The following is a 20,940-nucleotide window of genomic DNA, read 5'->3' as shown; positions in this document are numbered from 1 at the left end:
GAGAAAAATAACTATGGTTTATATGTTTCATGAGATGAAATATTAAAACTATATGTTATAAGTAGTATGATAAGTTGATTATCATTTATATTTATAATAATATTAATTATTGGATAATTAATTCTTTTTCCTTAAATAACCAAATGAGTGGGTGGTTATTAGATTCATAGTAACCGTGAGTTTAAAAGGAAAGTGGTTTTCCTATTTTGAAAAGATGATTTACTAAACAACGGCTAGGCGAGCTAAACGATCGTACAGTATTTACTAAACGATCGCATAGTTTTGTTAAACGATCACTTGCCCTAAGTAAACAATCGTATAGTGTCTGTAGGCGACAAACCGAGCTAAACGATGAGCTAAATGATCACATAACTTTTGCTAGACGATCGCTTAGTTTTATCTAAACGATTGGGCATCAACCTATACGATAGGTCTCCGCCATCTCCCACGTGCCCAGTCGTGTACGCGAGCGGTATTTCCTCCTTCGTTTTCCTCAAACCAAGTCCGAACAGAGCCCACCCTCTGGTTCTCACACCAAGAATACCGAGGTAGCCTTGTTGGTGGTGTCAGACTCTCTCGACACCGTCGAGGTTTTTTAGAGGTCGTCCGCGCTGTTGTGGAGGAGTTCGTGGCTGAGGTGATCGTTGAGGTCAAGCGCGAAGTGTTCGTACGATGTTCATTGTTGTGTTGCAGTCGTGTAAATTGAGCGTTTGAGGTTGTTGTTGTTCAAGCGGTCGTGCGCAAGGGAGCGTGGAGACGCATCTGCGATTGTTAGTACAGTTTTTCCCTTTGTGCATTTGAGTTTTACATGCTATAATTTCTGTAATTATTTGTATAACGGTTTCTTTGAAGTTGACTGTAAATGTATTGTTCATTCATGATTGTGATTTGGAATAATCTTGTTCTGCTGCTCATGGAAATGTCGAATCAGATTTCCTTCAATTGGTATCAGAGCCAGGTTCTTTGATATTTCAAATTACAAATCTGAATTGAACGCATTTTACAGTCGCGGTGGGTTTCTACATTTGTGGTTAACCAGTTTCTGCATTTGTGGTTGCGTTGATGAATGTTTTGGGTTTAAATTGCCTTTTTGTTAAAGCGTTCGGTATTACAAAGTGTTAATTGTAAAGGCCCCTGTGTTTTTAGGCAAAATTAACATCGCAATCGAGTCTGTAATTCAAAAGTTTTGAGTTCGTCGAGTTGTTCAGGATGAAGCTTCGATGCATGGCGATGCAGATCTCAATGAAGAAGAAGACCAAATGTTGGTCGGATCGTGTAGCCTCAGGTAAACGATCGTTGGGATTTAACTAAACGATCATTTAGATTTTTCTATACGATCGTTTAGCTAATGCTAAGCGATGGGATAAATTGTTTACCATATCGCATAGCGTTGGTTGCCCGATCGCATAGGCACTGGAGGTAGACGATCGTAGTGGGAGCATGCGATGCTCGTCGTTTAGTAGAAGGCGCGCGCTTGACGATCGTGTAGTTAGCAAGCTTCATCTCTTAGTCACTACCTATGTGATCACGCGTATGCGATATGGAGGCGCTAGCTAAGCATCGCTTAGGCGATGGTGCTTCGCGGCATCGTAGTCGCTTAGACGATTGTGGAAGGCGGGCGTCATGTGGAGCACGTTAATCGATCGTGTACTTCAAGCTTTATCGCTTTGTAAAGGTACGCGATCGTATAGTAATATTTAAACGATCGTTTGGATTTTTCTAAACGATCGTTTAGGAAATGTTAAACGATCGTTTAACTCTGGGAGCGCGGATAAGCAATAGAGCAAAGCGTTTGTTTTATCGTGTAAATGACCGCAGGATGCTTGGTACACGATGGTTGGAGAAGCGATGCTTTGTCCGAGCGGTTCAAGACCCGGTTCACCTGTTTGAACCGGAGATTCCTTGTCTTTGTAATAGTTAGCTTTCCTTTTGTGATTATAAGGCAATTTTACCCGGCTCATCAACATTGGTTGTTTATTCATGTGATGTATGGTACTTATATGTCAAAGTGTTTGTCATATAGTTAAAACCCACCTTGGGTTGTGCAATTATTCATGAATCATATATTATAAATGTTATAATATTGCATGAAGAAATTACTTGAAAGCATACACATGCATCATGAAATATAAGAGTTATATTTTGCATGCATTGAGCATTATTATGCATCATCCTTTTATTATAAATGTTATAGTCTAAGGATGAATGGAAGCATGTTTTGCTTGTTTCATTGTGGTTTTGTATAAGTGTTATATAAAAGAAGTAGCAATGAATGGTCAATGCATTGAGCATGACACTTACGCTGTTTATAATCGTTATGAATGCCTTGCATGTGTTAGCCTAGCATTGTGGTTGTTTCCGTTTATAAGTGTTATAAAGGAAATTAGATCTAAAATCAATAATTCAGAGTTGCATGCGGACTTAGGGTGAACTCAAGTTTTTTAAAAGGGTTTTAAAATTGGATTGAGATAGACCTAAGTTCAAGTGGCTCTAAAGAGTTTAGTAATCTAGGTTAATCTTTTAAAATTGGTTGAATAAAAGATTAAATTTGTTGTAAACCTATCTATAAGGGACCTTTTGTCTAAGATGGGTTCTGGTTAGGCTGGGGTTCTTAAGTTGATGGAAACGTAACACCCTTACCTAGGAACCTACCTGGAAAGGTGAATTAGATAGATTTTTAACAAGCATGCGACGATTTGGTCAAAGATTCCGTTAAAGAGTTTAATGGATGATGATAAAAAATTATTCCACTATCGGTAAATGTTACTCTTGGGAAAACCTAAAAGTCACTTAGTTAAAATTCTTAGCCGTGTTTTTTCTAAGTAAGCTAAACCCTAGGTTATAAAATACTCAGTGGGAGGAAGAGGCATATCAGATATGTCTATGATTCCACTCACGTTTCTCCCGGTATGTTCACACCGTGAGATTCATGCTCGGCCTCGTGGTTCCCAAGATGCATCCCCTTTTGGATGGTGTTTGCATGAGTCAATATCAAGGTGGATAGAGAGAGTATTTATGGTAAGTGGGTGAAAGGTGTGTGTCAACACGTCGTATGGTCTCTATCATTGGTTCACAACATGAGATCATTCTGTATGTCCTCGTGTCGCCTTCGGAGCGTCCCCCTTCGGATTGATTTTGTGCAGTTGGTCAATATTAAGGTGAACTCCAGAAATGGATAGGGTCGCTTTAGGTTTTGCCCCAATCGGATTTTTTTCTCTCCGGATTGGCCTTTTGGGACGAACCTCTAGGGTTTAAAATGGCGGGTCACATTTACGAGAGATTGTTAAATAAGTTAATGATCTCTTGGCCAAATCAATGATGGCTAGTCGTTATAAGAGCAAGAGTTGTTATGGCATTAATGATTGGTTGAGAACTTCTCAATTCAGAGGAGGGGTAACTGACCTCCCTTCGACGGCTTTTGTCCTAAACCTTTGAAGCGTCATTGCAAAACTAGATATCACACGGGGTTCATGTTAGTTTTGCTAAAACCTTATTGGATGTTGTTTTGTTTTACAACGAGTATTTGCTTAAAACCTAATGTAGGTCAATATGTTTTTCTTTTTAGCAACTTGTTAGTATTTCCGTTTAAAGTTTTTAAAAATGACTGATTACTTACAGTGGAAATAATCGTGTGAAACGAATTTCGTGGCAAACGACCTCGATTCTACTACTCTCCAAAAGAGGAGATAAGACAGTAAATATGATTTATTGGTCTTGGAGACATGTTTGGTAGAGAATGATGATTCTACCTGGATCCTCGATTCAGGTGCTACCAATCATGTCAGTTCCTCTTACCAAGGATTCAGTTCCTGGAAAACATTGCCACAGGGAGATATGACTCTTCGAGTCGGTACTAGTGAGGTCTTTTTAGCTGTTGCTGTAGGTAGGCTGAAGTTATTTGTTGACAAGAAACGTCATCTGTTACTGGATAATATTTTTGTAGTTCCTCATATTAAGAGTAACTTAATCTCGGTTTCTTATCTCATTGAACAAGGCTATATCGTCTCCTTTTCTAGGAATAAAGTGTTTATTTTCAAGAATGGAATGGAGATTGGTTATGGTTCAATAGAAAATAACTTATATGTACCAAGGCCATTAGTCATAAAAGCCCTGTTTAACACTAAAATGTTCAGTACGGCAACAATAGCAAAAAGACCAAAGGTTTCTCCAAAGGAAAACGCCCATCTTTGGCATCTTAGGTTAGGTCACATCAACCTCAATAGGATTGAGAAGTTGAGTTTAGAAGAAAACTCCTTGCCGATATGTGAATCATGCCTCGAAGGCAAAATGACCAAACGACCTTTTACTGGAAAAGGTTACAAAGCCAAGGAAGCCTTGGAGCTTGTACATTCAGACCTCTGTGGTCCGATGAATGTTAGAGCTCGAGGTGGTTATAAATATTTCATCTCTTTCATAGATGATTATTTAAGGTTTAGGTATCTCTTCTTAATGCAATGTAAGTCTGAAGCCCTTGACAAGTTCAAGAAGTATAAGGCTGAAGTTGAAAACTTATTAGGTAAGAAGATAAAAACACTACGATCTGATCGTGGTGGAGAGTATATGGACCTCCAATTCCAGAACTATATCATAAAACATGGGATTGCGTCCCAACTCTCGGCCCCTGGTACACCTCAGCAAAATGGTGTATCAAAAAGGAGAAACAGAACCTTGTTGGACATGGTTCAGTCTATGATGAGTTATGCTCATCTTCCAAACTCGTTTAGGGGTTATGCAGTGCAGACTGCATGTTATATCCTGAACAACGTTCCCTCGAAAAGTGTTTCTGAAACACCTTTTGAGTTATGGAGAGGTCGTAAAGGTAGTTTATGCCACTTCAGGATTTAGGGCTATTCGACACATGTGCTAGCGACTAACCCAAAGAAGTTGGAACTGCGTTCGAAGGCTTGCCTCTTTATAGGCTACCCTAAGGAAACGAGAGGAGGATACTTCTACGATCCGGGTGAGAACAAAGTGTTTGTTTCCACTAATGCTATCTTCTTGGAACGTTTAGTCAACCAACTCAAGAGTTGAGACTCACTCGACGTAGTGGGAAGGTTATGAACTCACTGAATTGCTACATTGGTTTGACTGAAGCCCAAAACGTCATTACGAATGATGGGGTCGAGGATCCGTTATCTTTTAAGAAAGCAATGGAGGATCTTGACAAAGATGAATGGGTTAAGGGCATGAACCAGGAAATTGAGTCTATGTATTTCAATAACGTCTGGGAGCTTGTTGATCCACCTGATGGGGTAAGACCTATTGGGTGTAAGTGGATCTTTAAGCGAAAGAGAGGTGTAGATGGAAAGGTACAAACCTTTAAGGCTAGACTCGTGGCAAAGGGTTATACCCAGGTTGAGGGAGTTGACTATGAGGAAACTTTCTCACCTGTTTTCATGCTCAAGTCTATCAGGATTCTCCTGTCCATAGCCACATTTTATGATTATGAAATATGACAAATGGACGTCAAACTGCCTTTCTTAATGGTAATCTTGAGGAGACCATTTATATGACTCAACCAGAAGGGTTCATAGTTCCAGATCAAGAGCAAAGAGTTTGCAAGCTTAATAGGTCCATTTATGGGCTAAAACAAGCATTTAGATCTTGGAACATCAGATTTGACACTGTTGTCAAGTCATTTGACTTTGACCAGAACGTTGATGAGCTTTGTGTTTACAAGAAGATCATCAATAGCTCAATAGCTTTCCTGGTACTGTATGTGGATGATATCCTACTCATTGGGAATGATGTAGGGTATCTGACTGACATTAAGAGTTGGCTAGCTGCCCAGTTCCAAATGAAAGATTTAGGTGAGACACAGTATGTTCTCGGGATTCAGATCATTTGGGATCACAAGAACAAATGGTTAGCCCTGTCTTAGGCATCGTACATTGATCAAATATGGATCAGGTATAGAATGTAGGATTCCAAGAGGGGTTTGTTACCCTTCAGGCATGGAATCGTTCTGTCTAAGGATTAACTTCCTAGACACCTCAAGAAGTTGAGGAGACGAGACAGATTCCTTATGCTTCTGCTGTAGGAAGCTTGATGTATGCAATATTGTATACTCGACCCGACATTTGCTATGCAATAGAGATTGTCAGTCGGTATCAGTCCAATCCTGGATTTGATCACTGGATGGTGGTCAAGATGATCCTCAAGTATCTTCGGAGAACGAGGAACTACATACTTGTGTATGGAGATAAGGATCTAATCCTTACAGGATACATGGACACTAACTTTCAGACCGACAGAGATTCTCGCAAATCGACATCGAGGTCAATGTTTACTCTGAATGGAGAGGTTGTAGTCTGGCGAAGCATCAAGCAAGGATGCCTTACGGACTCCACTATAGAAGCTGAATACGTAGCGGCTTGTGAAGCAGCTAAAGAGGCTGTTTGGCTGAGGAAGTGCCTTTCAGATTTGGAAGTTGTTGGATTGCCTATCATACTGTATTGTGATAATAACAGGGCTGTGGAAAATTCGAAGGAGCCTCAGAGTCATTGTCGGGGTAAGCACAAGAACAGAAATATCATCTTGATCAGGGAGATTGTGCATCACGGTGATGTGATAGTCATGAAGATTGCATCGCGAGCACACATTACTGATCCCTTTACAAAAGCCCTCACGGCTACGTGTTCGAGAGTCACCTAGAAAGTCTAGGTCTATGGGACACAACATCTTGTCTAGGGCAAGTGGGAAGATGATACTGGGGTATGCCCTAGTTTATTGTATATTGTACATTAGTCTCCCGAGTCATTAGGACAAGTGGAAGATTGTTAGGATTGGTGTCCAAATTCTTTCCGGAGTCTCGTTGTTTTGTAAAGATGCACATTGTTTAATGAATAAAATAATTGTTATCTCATATCCAATAAACAAAGCTCCTTGGTTATCTTGTGTGTGAACTTAAGCAAGTATATGTGTATACAAGTGGATCATGCCTTAAGTGATAACATAATAGGTCTCTAGTATAAGGATTAGGTGGGATACGTGATTCTCGGTGACATTACGGATATGGTTCGCTTTGTAGAGGTTTGCAAGTGTTTTAAACTACTACAAAGGTAGAATCCTGACCATTCATGTGGAGACGTGCGAACGGGGGTGTCCTATACAAAGAGTTTGTATAAGACCTAGACCACGAGATGACTAGACTCTGTATATAACGCCGTTGATACTAGAGACTTACATCTCACTTAAACGACCATAGGTGACATGACCTCAATCCTGAGTGTTTTGAGAACTCCTACCTTTGAAGGCGATCCTTTGATTAGTATGGGTGAAATTGGCCAAATTGCCAACTCAATACACCTATCGTTTTGGGACTTGTCTGATCTGGGAGCTGGGAACTCAATCCACAAGATGGAATTCACTTCTTTCTCGAAGCAGGGATAAGTCTAGAGATCGCTCTCTTAAAGGCTGATTCTAGGGTTTGAACATAGTGCCACAACTTCTCTTTGGAAGAGAAGACTCAGTCATAGTAGAACTATGACTTATGTTCATTAGAGGGATCAATGGTACTTAATGAGACAAATGTAATTATAGGGGCATAACGATTATTGGCCTAGCTGTACTTACAAGCGATCTGTGAAGGGTTGTCGTACTGCTGATTGGTTAAGATGGACACATAATATATCTGTGGTAAGGAGAGTTCAGCTGTCGGTCTTTAGTGGAATGCCTGACAGTTAACGGATGGTGGATCCTGTGACTAAAGAGTTTAGTAAGTTAATCACGTACCGTTGGAGGTTCGAGCTACAGGTCCATGAGGTCCCCTTGGTAGCTTAATGGATTCAGTTGAGGATTAGTTCTTGGTGTTGATTTGAAATGTTTAAATTGATAAGAGGTTTTTTGATTATTTATAATATAATCGGTACGATGTATGAAATATATCTAGTGAAGGATTGATGTAAATGAGATTTACATTAAATACCATGGAATAAAAAAAGAACTATGATTTATATGTTTCATGAGATGAAATATTAAAACTATAGGTTATAAATAGAGTATGATAAGTTGGTTATCATTTATATTTATAATAATATTAATTATTAGATAATTAATTCTTTTTCTTTAAATAATCAAATGAGTGGGTGGTTATTGGATTCATGGTAATTGCGAGTTTAAAAGGAAAGTGGTTTTCCTATTTTGAAAAGATGATTTACAAACACTGAAAAGTTTTCGTAATTTTTTTTTTTTTGAGTTTTCTCTCTCGCGTAAAAGAAACTCACGTAGTCGTCAAGTAAATACGGATTTACTAAACGACGGCTGGGCGAGCTAAACGATCGTACAATATTTACTAAACGATCGTATAATTTTGCTAAACGATCGCTTGCCCTAACTAAACGATCATGTAATGTCTATAGGCGATAGACCGAGCTAAACGATCACATAGCTTTTGCTAAACGATCGCTTAGCTTTATCTAAACGATTAGGCATCAACCTATACGATAGGTCTCCGCCATCTCCCACTTGTCCAGTCGTGTATGCGATCAGTGTTTCCTCCTTCGTTTGCCTCATACCAACTCCGAACATAGCCCACCCTTTGGATTCTCACACCGAGAATACCAAGGTAGCCTTGTTGGTGGTGTTAAACTCAACTCGACACCGTCGAGGTTTTCTGGAGGTCGTTTGCGCTGTTCCGGAGGAGTTCGTGGCCAAGGTGATCGTTGAGGTCGAGCACGAAGTGTTCGTGCAGTGTTCATTGCTGTGTTGCAGTCGTGTAGATCGAGCGTTCGAGGTTGTTGTTGTTCGAGCGGTTGTGCGCAAGGGAGCGTGGAGACGCATCTGCGATTATTCGTACAGCTTTTTCCTTTGTGCATTTGAGTTTTACATGCTGTAATTTCTTTAATTATTTGTATAACCGCTTGTTTGAAGTCGACTGTAAATGTATTGTTCATTCATGATTGTGATTTGGAATAATCTTGTTCCACTGTTCATGACTGTAAATGTATTTTTCATTAAAATATATATAGTTAATTAATTTTTTTTAAAATGTAAAGTTGTATACCAACATACAACAGGCAAGACATTCAACTTCTCAAAATTTTACACAAAGAAATGTACGTGATGACCTATGTTAAAACCTTGTTTTATTTCCTGTTAGAAAACAATTGTAAATAGGTTTTAGAATATGTAAACATATAATTATATCTTAACAGATCCCTATGAATTTTCTAACATATTTCTAGGAATGATTGTAACTTGTGAGGTTGAAATATTTAATTTCTGTCTTTTTCGTCGCTAAAAAAAGTCATAATTTGTTATTATTATTATTATTGTCGTCACTTTTGTCCCTTGTGGGATGTGCATGTAGACAGAATCTTATTGGCCCTTTGAATTGTCTGTGGTTTTATTTTTCTTTCTGAAAAATTGGTTCTTTTTTTCCAAAGTTTAAAACTATATCCAAATCTAATTTCTTTACCTTTTGTTAGAGTTGACTTGTCATCATCTTGTGATTTTTTTTTTTCAATTATCTTAAATTCTATGTATCAAGTATGTAACTCCGGATCCTATCACCATTCGCTAACTATTTTAAAATAAAATAATTAAGACATTTTCCAACTAATCCTTGATTCCAAATTCAGAACTACTAATCAACCGTTCAATCGAGGTGGACAATGATGAGACAAATTCACATTAGAGATAAAGATAATTGAAAATTTCAAACTTTCTTTTATTTAAAAGAAATGTAGTATAACTATTCAATATGAGATGAAAATTCAAACCTACAATTCAATTCGAAATTACCTTTTAAAAATGAAAATATAATTAAAATAAAGATTTCTTTTTTCAGTTCAATAATTATGGATGGACCCATAAAATATTAATTAATTAATTTATTTGTGAGATATTATTATTATTATTTTAAATTTGACCATTGAAAGAGGTGAAAACAAATAGTTTGTTTTGGTCTATTATTCAATTACTTGAATTGAAAAGGGATGTGGATAAGCTAAATTGTTTAGAGCCATTTTGGTTCACAATTCAGATTTGTTTTATATTTTTAGATTTACTAGTAAATATATGTCTTTTAGATAATCCAAAATTTGTGTCTGAAAATCATTTTCGGATTCTGTGATCCAAACAATACAAATTTTGAAAATAACATAATTATATAATATTACAAAACAATAATTATACAAGTTTTTTTTTAAACCTAAAACATGTACATAAATAAGTTAACAATTTATTGTCAATTAATATTTAGTTGGTAATTACAACTAGTTTACAATTATTTGAATTAGAATTCAATTTCTAAATTCTGCTACTAAATACATATATGAAAATATGAAATATAACTTATGTATACTCTATTAAATCCATAATTTTATACTCTATTAAATCCATAATTTTATAGGGAGAAACTCATAAATGGGAACCAAAAGAAAAATGTAAAAGGTCTATTTCTCAAAAATTCCTGTTTCTCTTTTATCATTAACTTGATAGAAACTCACAAAGATAAAGATATTTCATAGAAGATATCGGAGGGAGGAATTTTAGCCCGTTGTTTATCATCGGGAAATTACAACTCTTTTTCCTCAAGGTCAAGAGGCCCGTCTCTTTCATAATTTCTGGGGGCTGATCCAAGTTCTAATCGAAACCCAGTTCTATAAACTTGATTCTTATTCTCAAACCGCCCTTAAATTCCAATCGCAGTGGGATTTGTGAAGGTTGAAAGGTACAAACTTCCTTCTCTTTACTCTTCTTTCTTCCTTTCTTTGGGCTGCATTTCTTTCTGGGTCTGGTTCTTTTTCTCGCTTTCTTTGATTGTTTGGTGCGTTTGTTCTGTTTGAGGTGTGCTTATGATTTCATCTCTCTAAATTTCTTGTAAACTTTCCCATTCCTTTCTCCCTTCATTTCTTTCTGGATCATCTGAAGTGTCTATGGCGGCATTCTTTAGGTTTTTCCTCTTAGTAATAGAACTTTGTATCTGGGAATTACGTATTGTTTCTTGATGTTTCCTATTGTGTTTCCAGCTTTGCACGTTGTGGTTGCACGTTGCAGCTGAAACGTTTGAATATTAATATATTCATTAATAATGGGGAAGGGACATGGTTTAGTTCTTTGGAAGGTTTGACTAAAACCCAAGGGAATGAATATTAATATTTTGATTGAAAGTCATCGGTTGTTGCTCTATTTGTGATCTTCATAAGTTGACAAATCTCTACTTTCTTCCTCTTCTGCTAGTTTTGCTTCTCTTGGCTTCTGCCTACCCAAAATACTTAACTAACAAGGGTCTTATAACTGGAATTTCATAGCAATAGCTACTGTTTTTACAGATTTTCTTTGAGTCCAAACATCTGATTCTTCTTTGGCTTTTTGTGAAGGTTTAAGATATGGGTAATCTTTTTTGTTGTGTGCAAGTGGACCAATCCACTGTAGCTATCAGGGAGAGGTTTGGCAAATTTGAGGAAGTTCTTGAGCCAGGATGCCATTGCTTGCCTTGGTTTCTTGGAGCCCAGATTGCTGGCAATCTGTCTCTCCGGTTGCAACAATTGGATGTGCGATGTGAGACCAAGACCAAGGTTTAATACTCTTTCTTTATAACTTGATGGTGCCATTTCTGTCTTATAATACAGCATCATAGTTACTGTTCTATACTACCTAGCTGCGTTCTCTCCATGCGATGTGTTGAGGCAAGAACATATAGAATTGGCTTGTAATTAAGTTACTTAGAAGTTATAACTACTTCTCTGTGTTCGTGCGTAGCCAATAATGAATACACCATGACACTCTTATTTCTTTGTTGTACTTTCCAAAGATAGTTATAACTTATAAGATGGGATACTACAAGAACCTGCTTTGTTAATAGCCAAGCCCCTGGAATGAATTCTTCAGTCTGACTTAAAATGTGCTTTGTTCCTAAAATTAGTGGTGATTTTATTCTTCAGGATAATGTGTTCGTCAATGTGGTTGCCTCTATTCAATATCGAGCATTGGCAGATAAAGCAAGTGATGCATTCTACAAACTTAGCAATACAAGGTCCCAGATCCAGGCTTATGTTTTTGATGGTATACTCTTTTTCTTTTCTTCTTGTTAAAACATATTAGTTAAACGTGTTCATGTTGTAAAGTGTGTTTGATTTCTTTTTTTGTCATATTTCTGAAAGCATGCTCCTTTAAATTTGAGAAACTTCTTGCATATCTGTAGTGATCAGAGCAAGTGTCCCAAAGCTCAACTTGGATGATGCTTTTGAGCAGAAAAATGATATTGCCAAAGCAGTAGAAGATGAACTTGAGAAGGTAATCTTTTTTGCTCATTCATTTTTAGTGTTAGGAAGCAAAGTCCAACTTTCTTTTAATTTGTGAATGATTAATTTCAGGCTATGTCGGCTTATGGCTTTGAGATTGTTCAAACTCTCATTGTTGATATAGAACCAGACGAGCATGTTAAGAGAGCAATGAATGAAATTAATGCTGGTAATAATCCAATCCTTCATATTCAAAATCTGGACTTCTTTTTCTTTTTGCCTCTAGCTTAGTTCGGATTCTGTTATTATGCATACTTGTTATTCTATTAACGTGTTGATATAATATTAAATTCACCTTTACCTATTAGCTTAAGCTTTTGGGTCAATTGGTGATTTACCATGGTATCAAAATGGAAGTTGTTCTTCTTTCATTTTTTCTCAATGAAAGCCGTTATTTCTGTTAAAAAAAAAAAAAAAAATTGTGTTCAAACCCCTGGAATGTTATTTCCTCCCCAATTCCACTTGATGGTCTTTTACATATTTCAAGCCCACAAGTGAAAGAGAATGTTAAAGTGTGAATATAATATTAAGTTTACTTTTATCTATTAGCTTAGGTTTTTGGATTAATTGGTGGTTTAGCAATACCCAATAACTGATCAAATGCCACCCTTCTATACAATGTTATAAGTTTATTTTATTTAACTTCGTATAGTTAAATAATTTTCATACCTTTGCTATGAGTTACCAGAACAAGAATGGATGGTAAACTGTTGTATCATTGCTGTTAACCAGACATTTGGATGATTATTGATTTCTTTTCTTATTGGATATCTGTTCAGCTGCTAGATTAAGGGTGGCAGCAAATGAGAAGGCAGAAGCAGAGAAAATTCTGCAGATTAAGCGAGCTGAGGGTGAAGCTGAAGCCAAGTATTTGTCTGGTTTGGGTATTGCTCGGCAGCGTCAAGCAATTGTGGATGGTTTAAGAGACAGTGTTTTGGGATTCTCTGTTAATGTTCCTGGGACAACGGCAAAGGACGTTATGGATATGGTGCTTGTGACCCAGTATTTTGACACCATGAAAGAAATTGGAGCTGCCTCTAAATCAACTTCTGTGTTTATACCTCATGGACCTGGTGCTGTTCGAGATGTCGCATCGCAAATTCGCGATGGACTTCTTCAGGGTGCCTCTTCTTCTCACTAGTCCAACTCTAAGTTACAATGATGTTTGTCTATAAGATTGTATTCAGTGTGTTGTGATTTTCGCTTCTCAAGTGACATATATTGTCAATGATTTACATTTCAGCTATGGAAAATTTTCTTACTACTTAATACCAATGAATGCTTCCATGACATTTACATTGGCAACCTGAGACTCAAAGATGATGGAAATCCTATTCTTATCTTGCAACCAAGAAAAAGAAATACGAAGAATCTGGTTCAATGACTGATTTCAAACTAAAATCTATCTCACAAGGTCTATTTTCAGTTTAATTGATTGGCTTGGCCGTGTTTTTTCTCCTTAGGAACCCCATCACTGTCTTATATGATGAGAGGTTGCAAAGTTTATTCATTTTCATATTATTCATGCAAGTTACTGAATCTATAATATTCGGTTACACTTTTTAAAAAATGAGAGAGAGAGAGAGAGAGAGAAAAGAAGCAGCAACTGGACAATATACATTACGAATGTGGCCTGGTGATCAAAATAGCCAAAACAAAACGAAGAATGAACAAACCATTTGCTGGCTCGAGCCACTGCAGAAGGGACCTGAATAGAGCTTATAAGTAGAGGCTATCCAAACTTACACCTCTATTATTTGTGGTCCCTGTCACTGGAAAATGCACATATTTAAATAAATAGCCGTCAGATTGAAACTTCCAGAGACAGTTTATTAAACAAAGCTATATGGTCAAACCTTGGGTGTTTGAGATCCGTATTTATGAAGTTCGAATTCAGTGATACTATATATATGTACTTCTTTGGATTTATGGGTATTTGCAACTTAAGTTCCTATTCAAGCCTATTGGTTCGTCAATTGAATTTGGATTTGGAGGGGTAAAACGCAACTCACCTTATGGCTTCCTAAACCTTACTTTCGCAGACGATCTTTTCACCAATCAATTGGGTGCTTGAGCCACTTCTAGTTTAAGCGACCTAGTGATCTGCAAATATGCAGCTCAAAGTTATTAGGAAGGAAAATTAAGCTACTAAATATCATTTTCAAGAAAAAAGATGTAGGTTCCAGAGTACCTGAGATATCTTGAGCTCCAATTCATCCCACTCAGAAGACGGATTGCTTCCTTTCACTATCCCTGTTCCCGCATAGATCAAGGCACCAAGACCCTGAAAACAAAGACTCTCAGAACTCGGACAATTGTTATGGCAAACAATGATGTCTAAGCTCTAGAAATTTTAAAATCGAGTAAAGATTTGATGCAAGTATTTAAGTTTGTTTAGCTCATATGGTAGACGCCTACTCTCTTCACTAATGCTGATCTGATGCCTACTGCAAACTCACTCTCTCCTCCTCCAAACCAACCAACAGGCCCTGCGTACATCCCTCTATCAAATACCTCTGCATCAAAAACTTTCCCAAATTGTTAAATGAATACAGACAGGTGAAGATGCTATAATAGATGACCTGTGTTTCAATCCCAGATTTGGCCGACGATGAAATTACAGGACCCATAATCAGCGTTTAAAGGAAACCATCGATAACTTGGACGGGCTGGGGGAGATTATATAAAGAATCTCTAGGAATTTAGAAGAGGGAACAGACTAACCTTTACCTTACCTAATTGTATGTTCAGTTATGAACAAGAAACAAACTTTTTTATTTTCTTCAAAAAGTCTAGGATCACTCCCCATGGATCTTTCAGTCAAAGTTCACTTACCAGTTTCTGCAATTAAATCGCGAGCCTCATTTGTTGGCAATCCACAGACTGCGGGAGTTGGATGAAGCGTAGATAAAATTTCGAACTTTTTAAGCAAAAAAGTGGGGTTAGAACTTTATATTCTCGCGAGGTAAGTTTGGTGAACAGGAAGATGTAATATTTGGAGATTTTTACCTCATCCTCTTCGCTTCTCAATCTGCCAGTCAATTGGGCGTACAGATGTTGAATTCTGGGAAGTTTTCTCACTGATTTATGTGGTTCAACGACTACCGCATCACATACAGCCTACAAACAGGATTAAGCTGGCTAAGAATTTGCAACATTCTCAAAATGTGACACTCTTCATTACTGCCTTTAAATTTTGGCCACTTATGGAGAATCAAATGTAAATGTTGTTCAGTGCTTGGAATACGATGACCAAAAATAGAACACATTCACGTTTTGGAAGCACTACAAATATCATTTTTGTAGCACGGTGCAGCTACGTGCCATACTTATTAGGACAGGTTGTTACCAGGGATAACAATAACATGCCACTGTAAAAGTATCATTTGATGTCACCAATAGAAAGAGTAAGACTGTAGATCAAACTTGCCTCTAACTTCTTTTTTATGGTTTCCCTCACAATAGAAAACTCAAGGTCATCCTTTGGGCTGCACATAAAAAGTAGAGTTAGTGAAACTCCAGTCTCCAGCCATAGCTCATTGGTTAAAAGCAACAGGGTAACAGCATCATCCAGTAGACAAAATAAGAATTTAGAGATTGAAACTAACTTTGAAAATAAATCATGTTCTATTTTAATATCTTCAATAGGTGATCTGCCTCTTGCACGGGTTGCAGCTAAGGCATCACTTTTAATGCCAAGTCCTTCTCTATGGAACAGTCTCTCAGGCTGTTACAAACATATCAAAGTCCCCAAAAAAAGTAAGAAAATAAATGAAAATAAAAATAAATAAAGGAGGGAATATACAAGCCAAACGGGTAGAATACTAATTGAAAACATCTTTCATGAGTATCCCATCTTCAGCACCGTATCACAGACATTCCCCATCTTTAGAGAAAAAAAACAAAGCTCCATTTTTTCGAAGAAGGTTTTTGGAATTAGGCAACAACATGAAAGGGTAGACTGATATAATGAAGTATACGCACTATTATCACAAGATAACATATTGTACATACCGTATTTCCTATGAAGGCAGGAGCATTAGATGGCTGAACACAAAACTGATAAGAGTTTTTTCCCTCTTTCTGATACGATCAAAACTAGATTTAGAAAATATTTACTGCATAAAGTGTCATATATAAACTGAAGTAGCAACATAAAAAGCTACCTGTAAACATGCTACCCATGTAACAGGATCGATATCGACACTCGTCACTATTCGGGTACTACGTGCAAGTACAACCTAAATTTAATAGGATATCAAAATCAAGGAAGTGGTAAGAGTGAAGAATGTTGGGAGGGGGAGTGTGAGAGGGAAGATATAATTCCAAAGTTGGTGAGTGCCTTGGTGAGTTCTGAGTTGCTTCTGTCGATCTCTTGCAACGCCCTGTCAACTGCACGATCCCAGAATGTTTTGCTAGGAACGTGAGTGTAGCTATGTATGGGTATCAGTGGAAGATCTTTTTGTAGATTTACATTATTGGAAGAAACCTGAATGATAAAACATTAACAAGGGAATGATTATCTATGGGAAAATATTCTTACTTTCAAAACAATGAACAAAAATAATCAAATTGTTGCAGTGGATTTGAGAGTAGGCCAAATTCACGGTCAACCAGATTTCTTAGCGCTGATTAAAGACTCGAAAACAAAGTTCTATTTTCAAATGGTTCGAAAAACTCCCAATACAACCCTAAAACAAATAACTCATCAAATCCAAAATACTAATTAAGAACTAATTCATCTAAAATTAGCAACTAAACTAATTATCAATCATATATTTCAACTGCATAACTTAGTAGACCTGTTCCATTGTCGATTGAAGGGATTCGACAGCATTTTCCCAAGTCCAAGAACAGGCATGATCCCAAGCAACAGTAGCGGCAAGCATTGAGTTTTCTTCAAACTCATCAAATTCAACCTGTAAGGTTGACATTCATTTTCGTATAATTATATTACTATCTAAAGAAAACAAAACCCTCCGACCCATTATCCAGTAGCGATAAACAAGATACAAAACAGACATCTCTACCTGAGGGACCATGAAGTAAAACGATCCAAAGGGCTCCCACTCAGGCGATATGTTGGCCCGTGAATCAAAGCGAATAACTCCATAAGCACGAATCAGGGGGCATTTTTTTGACAGGAACCTTCAATTTTAAAATATACAGAATATTACCCATTGTAGAAATTTCATCGAACAGATGGCAGAGTGAATGAAAGTAGGCGCAAAATTAGTTCACCTCTTTATAGACGCCCAATCATTATACGAAAAGCAATGAAGGCGGTGGAAGACGACGGCAGAGCCCACACCGGCGGCGCCGAGCAGGTGGTGGTGGTTGAAGGGATGGCTGCCATTGGAAGTGTTGTGGGCAGAATCAATGGCTCTGCTTCTGCTTCTGCCGGAGAAGAAGGTCCGAGGAAGAAGGTGGGGCTGAGAAGAGAGCCAATCAATTGCTTGAATGCGTTGTTGGATTGGCACCTGCAAAATAGTCTCTTTCAATCTCAGAAAGAAGTTATCTTTCGCGGGAAAAACACACCGTGGCTATATTTGGGCAGGAGGAAGTAGCTTTAGAATTTAAAATATGATTTTATTAAGTTTTTTTTTTTTTTCATTAATATTTCTTTTGGGCCAATTTTTTTTGTTCTTCTTTCTTTAATTACAATACCTTGGCAAAAGAAAAAAAAAAAAAACAATTGTTCTTCAAATTTGTTTGGTCTCTAAACTTTACCCTTTTCTACTTTTTTTTTTCTTCTCTTTTTAAAACTATTCTTGACATTTAAATAATTACTTTTTAGTAAAAATATTAGGCTGATACTTATAATTTTAATAAATGTATAGTTAACCTAAATAGCATTTAATTTATAACCATTAATTAATTGACGGAAAGATGAAGTGACATTGTTAAGATGCAACTAGCTTATTGTGTCAACCAAAGCCAATCAAACTGTAGATTACTATTATTATCTTTTTTTCCCCCATTTTCACTTCTTCTCCTTTAATCTAGCAATCACTTCACATCATTTCTTTCTTTTCCTGTTCTTGCAATTGTCTTTCTTAAAAAAGTATTCACTATTGTTGTTTTCTAACGCAATATTACAATATGCATATTGGTCACCAGTAACTATTAAATACAAATTTGAAATACTTATAGTTTCTTTTTCATACAATCAACGGTGAAAATTTGTTAGCATATAATGGTGGTCTCCTCGAGTAATTTCTCCATACCTCACGTCATCATTTTCTCACTCCCTTACTCTTCAAAGTATTCTTTCTAGAAGACAAAATAATCTTATGGGAATGGGCACTAATCAATAAGTGGAGAAAGAACGAATATGAAGAAGGAAAAACAACAAAATGAAGAGGAGAAGAAGAAAACAACAAACAGATGAAGATGAAGAGAGAATGTGATCTACGAATCCACCAATGATCTCTAATTAGTGATAGTTGATTGAGATCGCCACAATGTAGTTTAATAGTTTTTTTTTTGTCATTGAATGCATAAAAAAGAATCCACATCCAACGGTCATTATGAGGTCGTCACATTATGATAACCTCATTGAAAATTTATTCAGTTGAATCTTATTATCTCCAAGAATCACATTGTTTCAGAAGCATAATCATCAAAGTAATCATGACTTAGTAATAACTAACATATATTACTACCCTTGAAGTAGAGATTTTTAAATGAGCAATACTTAAGTCATGCTCCTCCTTCCTGTGCACACATAGAAAAAATAATTTTTTTAATATTTCTTTTAAAAAAAATGAATCGACACATAATAACTTTTAATTGGGGTGCAGTAGAGATTGCACACAAAATGTGTTGCACCCAAATTTTTTCTTTTTAAATCCCTACTGTTGCCTCATTTTCTTATACTAAAAAGTTTATATTTTATAAACGTAAGTTTCATCTAAAAGCAGTTGACACTGAGAAGAGTGGTCCATATATTTTAAAGATCGTGGATATCTATCTACATCTTAATTATTGAGTATCAAGTCAAAACAAACATAGTTTAACTGTTATAATGTATATGTTATCGATAAAGAGATTTGTGATTCGAATCTTCATCTTTATAGTAGTAAAAAGAATAATTTTTTTAATTGAAAAAGAAAAAGAAAAGAAACTATGAGTATCGAGAAGCTTAATTATAACAATGAAATTAAAGAACAAAACTGTCATTTAACTATTGTGGCGACGTGGCAGTATTCCACTCCACGGATAGAGAAGAGATAAGAAATAATGAAATGGACCTATTTCAAAGAGGTTCAAATTTTCAAAAGACTGCTTACTTGGAGTCGAATAATCCCTGAAGTTAGTGCCGGTGCCTCCAATTTCAACTTCGCCACTCCTCTTCTCAGACTCTCCGTCGCCAAAGCCGCCGTCTGAACTGCCGGGAAAGTTCGAGTCTCAATTGTCCCGACGGTGCCTCCGCCGTCTCCTCCGCACCCATCCATCGCCGCCGACTGACAAACCTCCCCAACAACCCACCTCCGCCCCCGCCCCGGCCAAGGTACGGCTGCTGGAATGCGGCGGCACCGACTCACACGCTGCCCAAACCCAACACACTGTCTGGTGGCTGAATTTTGACTACGAGAAACAGTCATTTTGGAAATGCTCATTTCTTTTTTAAGTCACTCTAACTCGTGTCCTTACTCTTCCCCCCCACCCACCTTTTTTTTAAAAAAATATAATTTTTAAAATTAAAATTAAAATTTTTATATTTTTCCCTTCATCTTCTCTCTCTAAATAAAATCCAAAACAGATTGGAATAAGGTTAAGAATGAAAAATAATGAAAGCGAGCAGAGTGAGGAATTCCGCATAAATAATATAACAAATATTACACTTGTAGCATCATGGTTGATTTCCTAGTAACAGAAAGGAAATCTAAATGGATTCCAAAATAGATATGAAACCTTTCTGCCACATCAGAGTCCACGTCATAGTCAGTAGGAACCCAATTATCATTTGACCGCTTTGTCATTTATCTCAATATCCCCCCTCAAACGAGGTATTAACTCACATAAGTCGAGTTTGCAATGCAAATAAGAGGATTGATTAAGGGTAAGGGGCTTGGTAAGGTAGTTTGCAATCTGTTCTTCAATAGGAACATATCGAACCTCAAGATGGTTGTTGAGAACTTGATCACGAATGTAGTGAAAATCAAGTTCAATGCGTTTAGTCCGAGCATGGAAAACCGGATTAGAGACAAGAGCACTTGCTTCAATATTGTCATACCAATTACTGGCTTACCCGACAAATGAAACCCCAACTCACTCCATAACTGACATAGCCATGTTATTTCAGCCAAAATATGAGCAATGGCATGGTATTTTGACTCTATGCTAGACCTAGCAACTGTTGATTGCTTCTTGGAGGACCAGAACACAAGAGAGGTGCCAAGGAACACACAATAAGCAGCAATGGAGTTCCAGTCATCAACATTGGATGCCCAGTCAGCATAAAAAAATGTTGTTATTGGCAGAGAATAACTAGGTTGAATTAAGAGGCCATACCAAGTCGTACCTTTGAGATATCGAAGAATACATTTGACAACTTTCTAGTGAACATCTGTTGGGGCTTTGAGAAATTGACTGGGCCGATTGACAATGTAAGCAATATCCAATCTTATGTTAACAAGATACTGGAGGGCTCCAAGAACACTACGATACTGTAATGGATCTGAAAGCG

The 20,940-nt window shown here is 37.0% G+C and overlaps 2 protein-coding genes across 7 annotated transcripts; one reads left to right on the top strand and one right to left on the bottom strand.

Moving 5' to 3' along the window:
• Window positions 1-10,466: 10,466 nt before the first annotated feature.
• Window positions 10,467-13,538, top strand: LOC120071433 (hypersensitive-induced response protein-like protein 1). Of its 2 annotated transcripts, none has more exons than XM_039023714.1 (6): window positions 10,467-10,675; window positions 11,325-11,522; window positions 11,889-12,009; window positions 12,149-12,240; window positions 12,321-12,417; window positions 13,028-13,538. In XM_039023714.1, exons 2-6 carry the CDS (start codon window positions 11,334-11,336, stop codon window positions 13,387-13,389), a joined length of 861 nt encoding a protein of 286 aa, XP_038879642.1. In that variant the 5' UTR covers window positions 10,467-10,675; window positions 11,325-11,333; the 3' UTR covers window positions 13,390-13,538. The 2 variants fall into 2 exon arrangements, with proteins under 2 accessions (XP_038879642.1, XP_038879643.1); XM_039023715.1 differs by lacking the exon at window positions 10,467-10,675 and adding an exon at window positions 10,685-10,791.
• Window positions 13,539-13,667: 129 nt separating this feature from the next.
• On the bottom strand, window positions 13,668-19,900 carry LOC120071431 (isochorismate synthase 2, chloroplastic). Of its 5 annotated transcripts, none has more exons than XM_039023713.1 (15): window positions 19,541-19,900; window positions 17,490-17,728; window positions 17,279-17,396; window positions 17,051-17,167; window positions 16,591-16,737; window positions 16,415-16,489; window positions 16,263-16,331; window positions 15,857-15,975; window positions 15,679-15,736; window positions 15,258-15,368; window positions 15,084-15,168; window positions 14,667-14,737; window positions 14,440-14,532; window positions 14,261-14,351; window positions 13,668-14,020 (listed from the first exon to the last, which is right to left on the bottom strand). In XM_039023713.1, exons 1-14 carry the CDS (start codon window positions 19,868-19,870, stop codon window positions 14,307-14,309), a joined length of 1,677 nt encoding a protein of 558 aa, XP_038879641.1. In that variant the 5' UTR covers window positions 19,871-19,900; the 3' UTR covers window positions 13,668-14,020; window positions 14,261-14,306. The 5 variants fall into 5 exon arrangements, 2 of the variants coding, with proteins under 2 accessions (XP_038879641.1, XP_038879640.1); XM_039023712.1 differs by having other exon boundaries at window positions 14,667-14,764; window positions 19,541-19,899; XR_005480260.1 differs by lacking the exons at window positions 13,668-14,020; window positions 14,261-14,351 and having other exon boundaries at window positions 14,482-14,532; window positions 15,084-15,131.
• Between the last annotated feature and the right edge of the window lie 1,040 nt (window positions 19,901-20,940).

Source organism: Benincasa hispida, chromosome 2 (genome assembly GCF_009727055.1).
Source record: "Benincasa hispida cultivar B227 chromosome 2, ASM972705v1, whole genome shotgun sequence".
In the NCBI taxonomy this organism is placed as follows: Eukaryota; Viridiplantae; Streptophyta; class Magnoliopsida; order Cucurbitales; family Cucurbitaceae; genus Benincasa; species Benincasa hispida.
This window is presented reverse-complemented; position numbering and strand designations above follow the sequence as displayed.

What these genes read in the sequence shown, in the direction of transcription:
- LOC120071433 (XM_039023714.1), top strand. Translation starts at nt 11,334, where the DNA reads ATGGGTAATCTTTTTTGTTGTGTGCAAGTGGACCAATCCACTGTAGCT. An exon ending in GATGTGAGACCAAGACCAAG is followed by an intron (nt 11,523 to 11,888) that starts GTTTAATACTCT and finishes TTTATTCTTCAG; the next exon opens with GATAATGTGTTCGTCAATGT. An exon ending in AATGAATGAAATTAATGCTG is followed by an intron (nt 12,418 to 13,027) that starts GTAATAATCCAA and finishes ATATCTGTTCAG; the next exon opens with CTGCTAGATTAAGGGTGGCA.
- LOC120071431 (XM_039023712.1), bottom strand. Translation starts at nt 19,870, where the DNA reads ATGAGCATTTCCAAAATGACTGTTTCTCGTAGTCAAAATTCAGCCACC. An exon ending in CCATAAAAAAGAAGTTAGAG is followed by an intron (nt 15,369 to 15,678) that starts GCAAGTTTGATC and finishes TCCTGTTTGTAG; the next exon opens with GCTGTATGTGATGCGGTAGT. An exon ending in GATCAGCATTAGTGAAGAGA is followed by an intron (nt 14,533 to 14,666) that starts GTAGGCGTCTAC and finishes CTTTGTTTTCAG; the next exon opens with GGTCTTGGTGCCTTGATCTA.